Genomic DNA, 11,694 nt, shown 5'->3' with positions numbered 1-11,694 from the left:
CCAAATCTGCAACTTAGATAAAGAAATCAAAACCTTCTCAAGGTCTATGCCATCTCCTCAGGGAAGTAAATAAGCCCTGAATTAAGGGAAAATTCCACCACCTGAAGGTGATCAAGATGGGGCAGGGCAGAGCTGAGGCCTGGAATAAAGGCAGAACTCCCAGAGCTTCAGAACCTTGGGAGGAAAGAGGCCAGATAAGGAAGTGAGAGGTACCAGGCCTACACTTTCTGATGGAGACTTCCTCAGGCAGCCCTCAGCCTGGATGAGTCTTTTTAGGTGGGAGCTCTTGTTCTGTCCCACTGAACTGAACCTGAGGTTACTCTATTGAGCTTCAGGGCCTTCTGGGGTCTGTTCCTGCTGTGGGTGAGTCTGCCCCATTTTCTCCTCCTCCTCCTCCTCCTCCTCCTCAAGTCCTCCTTGCTTCAGTCCCTCACCCCAAGCTCTCAGAGGGGTCTCCTCTTTCCTTAATGAGGACCAATGACCTAGAACAAGGTAGCTGAGGGTCACCCCTGATTGCAGAGGAAAGGAGGCCCTGGATTCCTCAGGGGCCTTAGTTCCCCAATGAAACCCTTATCTATGAAATCTCTGGTAGGTGCTACTCCCAGTTCTAGGTGATGAGGAATCAAAGGCCAAAGGCAAATAAGGCAAAAAAAAAGGCAAAAAAGCCTTTCCTTTAGGAGTTTCCCATTTACCCTAAGGCAAACAGATAAGAACATAGGGAATGGGAAGGGACCTCAATACTAAGAAAGGTCAAGGGAACCAGGAGATATTTATTTCCTTGGATATCCTATCAATCCTATGTATAGCTTCCTTGGTATGTTTTTGTTTGAATGTTGTCTCCTGTGAGCTTCCTCAGAGTAGGGGCCATTTTTTACCTCTTTCTTGGATGTCCAGCACTTAGCATAATACACAGCTAATAATAAGCTCTCAACACATGTCCACTGATCTATTTTTTCATGTTTAGAGTGTTATCAAATCGGTTACAACTTGACATAAAAAATTTAGAAACTTCAGAAGCAGACTTAGAGATAATAGATAAATTAATGGATAAATAAAATATCGACAGCAAGTCTATTCTATGCTAGGCTATACTGAGCACTTTTTAATGCTATCTCTTAAGATCCTCACAACAATCCTAAGAGGTAGGTTGTCACTTTACCAGTGAGGAAACTGAGTCAGCAGAGGTAAAGTTATTTGGCCAGGGTCACCAAACTAGGAAGAGTCTGAAGCCCAGATCTGAACTCAAATCTTTCTGACTTTAGGCCCTTGTGAACTCTTCCCCTCACCATCACTTCACTGCTACTAGATTAGGAGGGACATTATCTGCAATTAGCAGGGGAAATAAGAGAAGTCAGTGATTGACCCAGTGTCTACTAAGTAGGTAGTCTAATAGTTGAAGCCAGATTTCCTGACTCTTAAACTAGGGTTCTCTTTAGGCCACAGTGCTGCTTCCTATGACTGATGGTGGAGTCTGACTTGACTCTCCTATCCCAATCAGACCATGCCATTCTCCTACTCAAGAAATGCCAGTGATTCCCATTTGCTCTAGAATTCATGGGTCCAACTATGTGACCCTGAGCAAGTCACCTAATCACCACAGTCTACTCTTTCCTGCTCTTTTCCTTTGGAACCGATACACAGTACTGATTCTGAGAGGGAAGGTAAGGGTTTAAAAAACAAAGAATTCATGAGTCTTCCTCTGTTCGGCATTGATAGGCCTCTCTACCTCATTCCAACTTCCTTTTACACAGTGTTTATTCATTACAATCATTCAGTTGTCCTTCTGATATTTCCCCTCATCTTCCTTCATCCTTGAACTCTTTTGGTAGTTCCCATGGCTTGGATTCCCGATTCTCTGATCACTCCTCATTACCCACCTCCATCAATTCCTTCCTAGCTCTGTGTTGCCCATGGATCATGGCCACTTTTCCCTCCTAGTTCTGTTGACCTTCTCTGCCTTTTCCCCATGAATTCAGGCTATGTTTGAGAGAACTCAAGGACATTTCTCTTAGGGCTATTGTCACTGTGGGGTATGTGCCTGGTTTTTCTCAGCTACAAGGGTCCCGTTCCCCTAGAAGAGGCCACAAAGGAAATTTGTGTATTTCATTTCATCTCTTTCAGACTGGGAGTCCAGGTCTAAGAGCAAGAAGAAAACTCCAAAATAAGGCATTCCTGAGGAAGAAGGAAGCAAAAAGATTGGTCTTGCATTCTGCTTTTGGAGAAGTAGAAATTGATGAAAACAAATTCTGTGGAGAAATCAGAGAAACCAGGAGTCACATTTGGGGCATTTCATCTTTACTCATTTCAGAAAAGTACCAACATGTATACTGGAGAGAAATTCTACAAGTGCCCCCAATGTAGGAAAGCTTTTAATAAAACCTCAAAACTCATTTTACATCAGAGAATTCATGTTGGAGAAAACCCTTATGAATGCAATGACTGTGGGAAAGTTTTCCATCATAGGTCAAAACTTAGCATACATCAGAGGGCACATACTAGAAAAAATCCTTATCAATGCAATGACTGTGGGAAAATGTTTATTAATGACTCAAAACTTATTTTACATCAGAAGATTCATACTGGTGAGAAGCCATTTAAATGTAATGATTGTGGGAAAGTCTTCAGTCATAGGTCAAGACTTATTATACACCAGAGAATTCATACTGGTGAGAAGCCATTTAAATGTAATGATTGTGGGAAGGCCTTTAATCAGAACTCCAACCTCCTTAAACACCAGAGAATTCATACTGGTGAGAAGCCATTTAAATGTGATGATTGTGGGAAGGCCTTTAATTGGATTTCCAACCTCCGTAAACACCAGAGAATTCATACTGGTGAGAAGCCATTTAAATGTGATGATTGTGGGAAGGCCTTTAATCAGAATTCCAACCTCTCTGTTCACCAAAGAATTCATACTAGTGAGAGGCCATTTCAATGTAATGATTGTGGGAAGGCCTTTAATCGGAGTTCCCACCTCCTTCAACACCAGAGAATTCATACTGGTGAGAAGCCATTTCAATGTCATGATTGTGGAAATACCTTTAATTGCAGTTCCAGCCTCCTTCAACACAAGAGAATTCATACTGGTGAGAAGCCTTTTAAGTGTCATGATTGTGGGAAGGCCTTTAATCAGAGTTCTAACCTCCTTCAACACCAGAGAATTCATACTGGTGAAAAGCCATTTCTATGTCATGATTGTGGGAAGGCCTTTAATCAGAATTCGCACCTCCTTCAACACCAGAGAATTCATACTGGTGAGAAGGCATTTCTATGTCATGATTGTGGGAAGGCCTTTAATTGGATTTCCAACCTCCTTAAACATCAGAGAATTCATACTGGTGAGAAGCCATTTAAATGTAATGATTGTGGGAAGGCCTTTAATCAGAATTCCAACCTCTTTAAACACCAGAGAATTCATACTGGTGAGAAGCCATTTAAATGTAATGATTGTGGGAAGGCCTTTAATCAGAACTCCAACCTCTTTAAACACCAGAGAATTCATACTGGTGGGAAGCCATTTAAATGTAGTGATTGTGGGATGGCCTTTAATCAGAATTCCAACCTCTTTAAACACCAGAGAATTCATACTGGTGAGAAGCCATTTAAATGTAATGATTATGGGAAGGCCTTTAATCAGAGTTCAAATTTAATTGTCCATCAGAGAATTCATACTGGAAAGCTTATTAAAAAATCATGAATGTGGTAAAGATTTCAATAAGAGAACAAACTTCCTGGTACATCAGAGAATTCACACTGGTGAGGAACCTTATAAATGTGAAGGCTGTGAGAAAGTCCTCAGTTTTCAGTCATATTTTCTTGACCATCAGAGGGCCCATATTGGTGAGAAACTTTAGTAATGTGATGAATATGCCAAAGGGCTCTGTAAGCATCTAGTACTCATTGATCATCTGATCATGTTAGATATAAACCTTTTCCGTACGCTTCTTGTGAGAATGTTTTGGTACAAAATACAAAATTTTCTACACTAGAAAACTTGTGCTGAAAAAAAAAAACAACTTAGGTCCACAAGTTTCATTTGGCTGTATGATTATCATGAAATGTGTTTCTGTTTAGTAGCATAATAATGAATTCAATTTTTTATTTCATTCTTTACCTCATTTTTGACAATCAAATACAAACCATTTATATTTTATTATTTTTATAAATATATTTTCTCCTCTCACTTATTCCTAGTTTTACATGGGATTGATATTTATCTTTACATATTACAAACAAGATAATGTTTTCTAGTTTGAATGTCACTTCATCTAGATGTTAATATTGCAATTTCTGTCTTATAATAAAATATTATTTTTACGATATTTGCTTATTTTTAAACTAGGGATTTTGTGTATTATTTATCTTCAATGATTTTTAAAAATCATAAGTTTTTTTTTTGCATGAGACATTCTACATGTCTTATTTTAATAAGAAATTCAAACTATTTCTAAAATGTTAGGAATTTCAGTTTATTTTCGATAATTTTCTTTTCATTATTTTTGTTAATTCCATCATTCATTTACAGCAAAGCCCTTTAATGGGTAAGGTAAACGGACAAGTTCAGTAGACTTTTATTTGAGGAGAGTCTAGCCCCTCTAGAGGACAAAGGTTGTTCTCCCATCCATGGGAGGTGTTAAATTTATTTGTGGTTGAGATGGAAATATTAATTAGGTGGTCGCCAGGGATTTAAATTCTAAATCCCAAAAAGTATTACTCAAGTAAATAGAATTTATCGTAGTTTATTTATAATAGAGGGAATATATATATATATATATGTATATGTATGTATACAGAGAGAGAGAGAGAGGGAGAGAGAGATCTGGCTTCTTCTGATATCAGAATTTCTAAGCCCCAGCCAGGAGAAAAAAGTCTCAAAACGATGGGACTCTCTCAGAAGTTTAGACCTCTGAGAAAGGCATGGTCATTAAGTCAGCCTTTCACTCACTAATGGTGACCATCTAAAAGGAAAAGCAGTCTGAGGTCTCCGGCCTGAGTTCCTTCAGGGGTCCAGTTCCTCGGGTCCAACACCAAGTTAGAGAATCCTCCATCCAACTCGAATCTTGAATCAAAATATCTTCTTCTGGCCTCTGATCTTCTTAAAGATCTTTTTCTCTTGTGTCACCTTCCCTAAATTTCACACAAATCACAGCAGATGCTACTCTCCAGGACTGCCCACTCTTTAGTTCATACCTTCTTTGGTTTGAGTAAACCTTTTTTAGTTATTTAACACCTTTTTTGGTTAGATCACTTTTTGTAGCTACTTAACACCTTTTGTATTTAAAATGGGTAGATCTACTTAAAATACTGAGTTACCACCTTTTTGTAGATTAAAGTCTAAAACTACATTGTGTATTACAATTCAATCTTCCCAATAAAGGAAGAGCTAAGTACCTTCATTGTTACAATCAGAGGATGTAAGGGGTAAATGTAGGGGTTCTGACTAATATATTATCCTTATAGTCACCAGGGATTCATTCAAATCCCAATAAAAATATTCAAGTCAGTTTGGGAATTGTATGTTAGTTTAATTAATATAGAGGGAAGGAATGAAGAAGAACAGAGAGGGGAAAGGGTATAAGATTTCTCTGGCCTAGCCTGAGCCAAGGGGAGTTCAGAGACCTTCCAGCCACAAGGCCTCCTCCGAGATGAGGGGCCTCCTAGGAGGATGACGTTTTTAGGAAAGGTAAAGGAAAAAAAGGAATCAGCCTAAACTCCAAGAGAGTTCAGGGAACACACCTCACCTGACCCACAATATTAAGCTTCTCCCAGTTACTGTATCAAGGACACTCATCACCAAACCGGGACAATAGCTGCAGCCATGCCAAGATGCCAAGATGCCCAGCACACTGCCACAAGCCACCTCTCCACCAAAAGAGAACTGGCAAGAGGAAGTGGCGTGAATATATAGACTTTTTTTAATATCACTTCCTGCATCTCACATGTACCAATGGTAGCTTAAGCTTGACTTAGGACAGCCTAGGGCATCTGTCAGTTGTTTCCGATTTGTCACTTGATAGAACATGTTGGTCATTGGTCATCCTTCTCAACATTTGATCCATAAGTAGGGGTGTAGACAACCTTGTTTTGTTAGGATTTTAAAGATTTAATCAGGGTGGCCAAAATCAAAAATTCACAGGGATTACAATTTAATCTTCACAATAAAAGAAGAGCTAAGTATCTTGATTGTAACAATCAGGGGAGAGCTAAATCCAATCTTCACAGAGGATTTTCCTGTGTCTCCTCAGAGAAGGACCCCTTTCATTCTAGCCAATAAGGCCAGCCTGGAGTGATGGCCAGGTGATCCTTCCTGAGCCTGATGTCCCAGAAAGTGCCCTCCTCTTCCAGGCAGTCACACACAGAACATAGTCCTCTTGGGAAAGGGAGAAAGGACTGCAGAGAAGCCTGATTCTTTCCTCTCTGTCTGTCTGGCAGAGAGGAACGAGCTAAACTCTGAGCAGAGAGGCTGAAGGAGATGCTCCATTTCCCTCCTGTACTCAGGGGCTGAGTAATGTAATATTTATAGGGAAAATGGGTGGAATATAAAGAACAGGGGATACTGTAGGTTTTGTAACAGGGAATGGAGGAGTTGAGGGGAGAGAGGAAATATGGCTGCTGGTGAGGGAAAAGGAGTGAGATGCTCACTACTGAGAGGCTATTTTTGAAAAATGGGGTTCCCAAGAAATGGGCCACTTATGATAGCCTGAGGAGATATCTTCTCTATTGGATTCATGTGGAAGATACCCCAGAATAGGTAAACACAGATCCTCCTGAGGGAAAGCCTCCCCCCAGACTTAGTTGCCCAGAAGGGGTCCAATAAGGACCATTGATACTTGAATGACTATCTTGAGATTCAGCTCCCTCTATGTCCCCTGAAATGATAGTCCTCTTATCTGACTGCGGTTATTTAAATAAAGATAAATTTTAATGACAATGTTGGATTGGGGAAGGTATCAGGGAAGAAGGAAGAGGGATTTCCCTAGATAAGGTTTGAGTCTCTCTCAGCTTTTGAGCTGAGGCCAGGTCTCACAGAGGGAGGGAGGGTTTCTTTTATTCCTGTCTATGCTATTCTGTGCTAGTTTTCTTAAATTCAAAGTCTTAGCAGTAGACAGCAAGAGGAAGAAAAGTTCTGATCTTCAGAGGTGGTTGGGCCTGTCTCTTCGGGCTGATACCCCTAAATACTGGCCTTACAATCCAAACTGTTTCCACTGAGTCCTTTTGTCCGATGAATATGATCACAGGGATCCAGGTAGATCACACAGTTGGGAAATTCATGAATAGAGGCACTTCTATCTAGAAACAGGAAGAGAGTGCTCCTCACAAGACCAACTTCCACTTCCAGTTGCCCCTCTCTCCACCAACTGTCATTCTTGTCAATATCTTGTCTCTAACATTACAACTACTGTTTGTTCCACCTGACTGGCAGAAAGTCCAAAACTTGCTTTAGTTTTCCTTTCCACTGTAATGGCCAGAGGCTAGGCTATCCCAGGGCTTGAGAAGAGCAGCCAAGTGGATGAAGATGAGAAGGAAGGTAGCTACAGAGCTGGAGAGGTCAGGAATGGGATGTAGGATGTTGGGAGAGGTCAGGAACTTGGTGAAGGGGTTAGAGGGCAACAGGAAGCTACAGAAAGAGATAGATAGGGAACGGAGAGGAGGAAAGACCAGGCAGGGGGTAGAGAGAAAAGGGAATATTAAGAAGGATAAAGCAGAGAGGGGAGAAGAGAGATTAATGAGAGTAGCTGGCATTGACATGGGACTTTAAGGCTGGCAAAAGGCTTAAGAGGAGCAGCCTCATTGGATACTCAAATGACCTCTTGCATTATTTATAATGAATTCAGAAAATAAAGAAACTGAGGCTCAGAAATGTCATGGCCTGACTAGAATCACACAGCTACTCTTCTGGACTTAGTGCTTCTGTGAAGAAGCATCCAGTCAGAGGAAGAGGACACAGGGACAGAATTATTTACAATGTAAGTCCAGAAGGTCAGTGAGTTTCCAGAGTAAATATGTTTCTGTGGCATATCTGGCAGAGGAAGGACAGGGGCCAGGAGTATAGCCTGGACTCCAACATGCTGCTGCCAATGGCCCTAAGAATTCCTACCAGCCTGCAGGAAGACCACATGGATAAACTTCAACAGAGACAACTCTGCTTTAAATAAAACATAGCCAGTTCCTTTGACACTGGTTTGATGTCCTGCTCTCTTCCTTCTTTTGGAATTTGGCAACCCAGCAATGTTGAGTGCCAGGATTCTTGGCTGTGCTTGATTAATTTGGTTTTAAAATATACTTTAATAACAATTCCAATACAACTGCTTCCTTTGGACTACTATGATTCTGTTTTATACATTAAAAAAAAATTGTATCCCTGCAAAGTAAAACCCCTCTGAGGTACCACATATTATTTCAGGAAAGCCTCTGTCACCCTTCCCATCACTCCCTTCTCCCTCTTCATGGCCTGTGAAGGGTCCTTGCCAAGGCTCTGGCTGATTCTTGCATGGCCCTTTGCCCTGTCTCCCCCTCACACACAATTCTGTGAAAGGGAATTCTTTATTCCCAGTATCTATTTTGAGTTAACACTCTAGTTAATACTAACCCCTACTTAGATTGTGAAGACAGGATTAACTCTCCTTTGTCTACATTTGAATTGAATCAACAAGGTTGAACACAGGTAAGAAGCTAACAAGGTACTTGGAGAACTCACAAGTCTCTTCCTGAGAGAGCTCCACCCTTTTAACTCAGTACCAAACTTGTGAATATGATGATCAGAGTTTAAACCCTCAGAAAGTCAATCAGCCAGGAATCTGTGAACCTTTGTGATGAGCATTCACCCCCCCAGAAGATGAGAAATGGTTCCTATGAGCACTGCCCCCTGAGCAGTGCTGGACAATTTGGAAACTGTGACTGGCCCCTGTGAAGAGAGATAGGGACAAAAATTCACTATAAAAGCCATGAATTCTTCAGTTTGAGTCAGTCTTGTGGAGATAGACTCCTGACTGGAGAGAGTTTTCAAGGGAGCTTCACTGGAGACTGTGCATTGGATCGAGGGCTTAGAGCTCGGCTTCAACTTGGACCCTGACTCCTAGACTACTTTGCGAGGGGAGTGAAAGGTTGACTCCTTTCCTAGTTTCTGGAGAGACTAGCTTCCATCTTGGAGGAAGCTGTATGGTTACTGACTACAGGTCTTCCTGGTTGAGAGCTAATTAACTTCTGCCTGGATTAAGATAGGATGGATAACCTCTCTAATCCCCTCACATTTCTCTTCTTTATTGTTTCTTCTCTATTTGTAAATAAAGTTCTGACTCAAAGTATAATAAATATTGGTGAGCACATAATTTCATAAAAGTATTGTCCAACCATTAAATTCAACCTTTATAGTTCCAGATATAGAACTGTAAAAGAACATAGGAGGAATGCACCACATAAAAGGGAGCTGAGTTGCCTTTCTTCCTGAGAATCTCCTTCAGACCTTGTTATTTGTTTTCAGTTGTTTCCCATGATTTACAGAACTTCACCACCCTGGGCCACAGAACTGCAGGCCTAACCCTCTACTGCTGCTCTTGCTATGGGCGTGTGGCAGCCCCTGCAAGGGTCCAGAACACCAGATCACTCCATCAGAACTTGGGTCCTCAGCTGAGACCAAGCTGAAAACTTCTGTGCATGTACCCTCATTAAAGGGAGTCTCTGAATCTACCAGTGATCTTTGATCCAATATCGATCCTGACCACCATGTTGCTGTACCCTGGCCAGGGTACAGATCTCCTGTATGACAGAGCAGTCTAAGCCTAGAACTCCATCATACCACAAAGTTGAAGATTGTAATATTCTTCTCTAAGACTACACACACACATGTATACACACATATATGTTCCCTTTTCTTTCTCATATAGTATGTGGAGTCCGCGGTATATCTTTGCCACCTATCTACCTGCCACCAAACTCTTACCTTTGGCAGCAGTCACACACACACCAGTAAACTAAGCCTCAAACTTGTCTGAGTGTTAGGTAGATGTCTCCCCAAAGAATGTGAAGACTTCCTCAGCTGAATGGGCAGATGAGAACCATTTCTTACAACAGTCATGAAGGCAGTGGTTTAGGCAGGGCTAGGTTTTAGGGCTCTTAGAGTTTGGTTAGACATTTTAAAAAGCCAGGGTCTTCCACTTTGCAACCGAAATATTCTAAGTCTGGGAGCAGGAGGGCAAACAGCTCTCATTCCTAGCCACTTTTTCTTTAAGAGGAATGGGCTGTCTTAAGATCACACTCAACCATCTGAGCCTTTCCCACTAAATCCTGGCTACAAAAAGGCTGTCACCAATAGTGAATATTGAGGAAATCTATTTACTCAACCAAACCCAAACCACAAAATAGATGAATTGCAAAAATTAGAGTATAGAAAAAATGGCTCCCCAACTGGGATCAAGTGATTTAAGTTCAACCAACAGTCAGGTTTTCCATATCATCCTGGGGAAAATTCTCAGAAGACTTTAGAGAAGCCAATGGAAATCAGTGGATATACTGAGGAGCTAGCTATCTCTACATATCTGTAAGAGATCTCTCTTTCTCCTTTCTGGTGACTTTTTATAAGAAAGAACAAAGAGGGAACAGCCAGGTGATTTAGTGGATTGAGAGCCAGGTTCAAATCTGGCCTCAGACATTTCTAAGCTGTGTGACCCTGGGCATATCCTGACCCATCCCAGTTGGGCCCCTGGGCACCTCCTGACCCAGGCAGGCTGTCTGTCTCTGGTGTTCACCCTCTGCAGGGACTGCCTGGTCTTCACTGCTCAGCCTGACATGGCCTTCAAGGCTTGGTTCAAGCCCTGCCTTTTCCCTGCCACCTTCCCCAACCAGCCAACCACACCTTCTGGAAGACTCCCTCTCAGATGATCCCAGACTCTCCTGCTCATAGCTCCTGGCTGCCTGTCGTCTCACTTCTTTCTGATGGCTAGTAGCAATTTGTTTCCTTCTTTGAAAACTTCCAATTGCTTAGAGAAATTATCATTATAGATGTTGATCATAAGGTTGTTTTGGTTTTCTTCATGCACTTTTTTTCCTTCCTATAGAAACAAATTAATCTTTTTTCTCAGTTTCATGTTATGTCTCATTAAGACTTTTCCCCATCATATGTGTAAAAGATTTAATATCATCTTTTATATTTTCGATGAGGATTTTCTAAAACTCTTTATGAATCCATTTGGACATTATGGCTCTGCTATGACACGATCATCTGCTTCCTTTTCTCACCAAACTGCTTTCCAGTTTTCCAACAGTTTATTTTTAATCAAAACCTTCTCCCATGTTTTGTGAGTTTGGGTCTATCCAACACCAGAATAATACCCAATATGGCAAGTGTCATAGTTCTATCTCATCATTATCTAATCAGATTTCAGATCTTTTTCTATTCTTTGTCAATATTTGCCAATTTTGCCTTACTGTTCTCACTTCCTCACATGTTTACATACTATCTTCTTACATTTTTATCTAGTTTAATGAAGCTTAAGTGCTATTTTGATCGGATAAAACTGTCTAGATTGATCTATTTGAGTACCATCATCATCTTTATCATGTGTATGCAGTATTTTTATCTTTTACTGCACCTGTGATTTAATGTGTACTGAGCTCCTGGTAAGGAATTTTCTTTACCGTTGAGGCACCTTCTTTGCAATTTTTAGTCTCAGAGGTTTGGAGGGACTGAGTTATTAA

General features: G+C 41.0%; 1 protein-coding gene across 1 annotated transcript; it reads left to right on the top strand.

Annotated features, from left to right (window-relative positions):
- The first annotated feature begins 2,257 nt into the window (after positions 1-2,257).
- LOC130454047 (zinc finger protein 665-like) lies at positions 2,258-4,287 on the top strand. The gene has a single exon (XM_056796876.1). The coding sequence runs from the start codon at positions 2,321-2,323 to the stop codon at positions 3,695-3,697; it is 1,377 nt and encodes a 458-aa protein (XP_056652854.1). The 5' UTR covers positions 2,258-2,320; the 3' UTR covers positions 3,698-4,287.
- The last annotated feature ends 7,407 nt before the right edge of the window (positions 4,288-11,694 follow it).

Source organism: Monodelphis domestica, chromosome 4 (genome assembly GCF_027887165.1).
Source record: "Monodelphis domestica isolate mMonDom1 chromosome 4, mMonDom1.pri, whole genome shotgun sequence".
Lineage (NCBI taxonomy): Eukaryota > Metazoa > Chordata > Mammalia > Didelphimorphia > Didelphidae > Monodelphis > Monodelphis domestica.
Note: the sequence above shows the minus strand (reverse complement) of the source record. Positions and strands in the feature narration are given on the sequence as shown.

What these genes read in the sequence shown, in the direction of transcription:
- LOC130454047 (XM_056796876.1), top strand. Translation starts at nt 2,321, where the DNA reads ATGTATACTGGAGAGAAATTCTACAAGTGCCCCCAATGTAGGAAAGCT.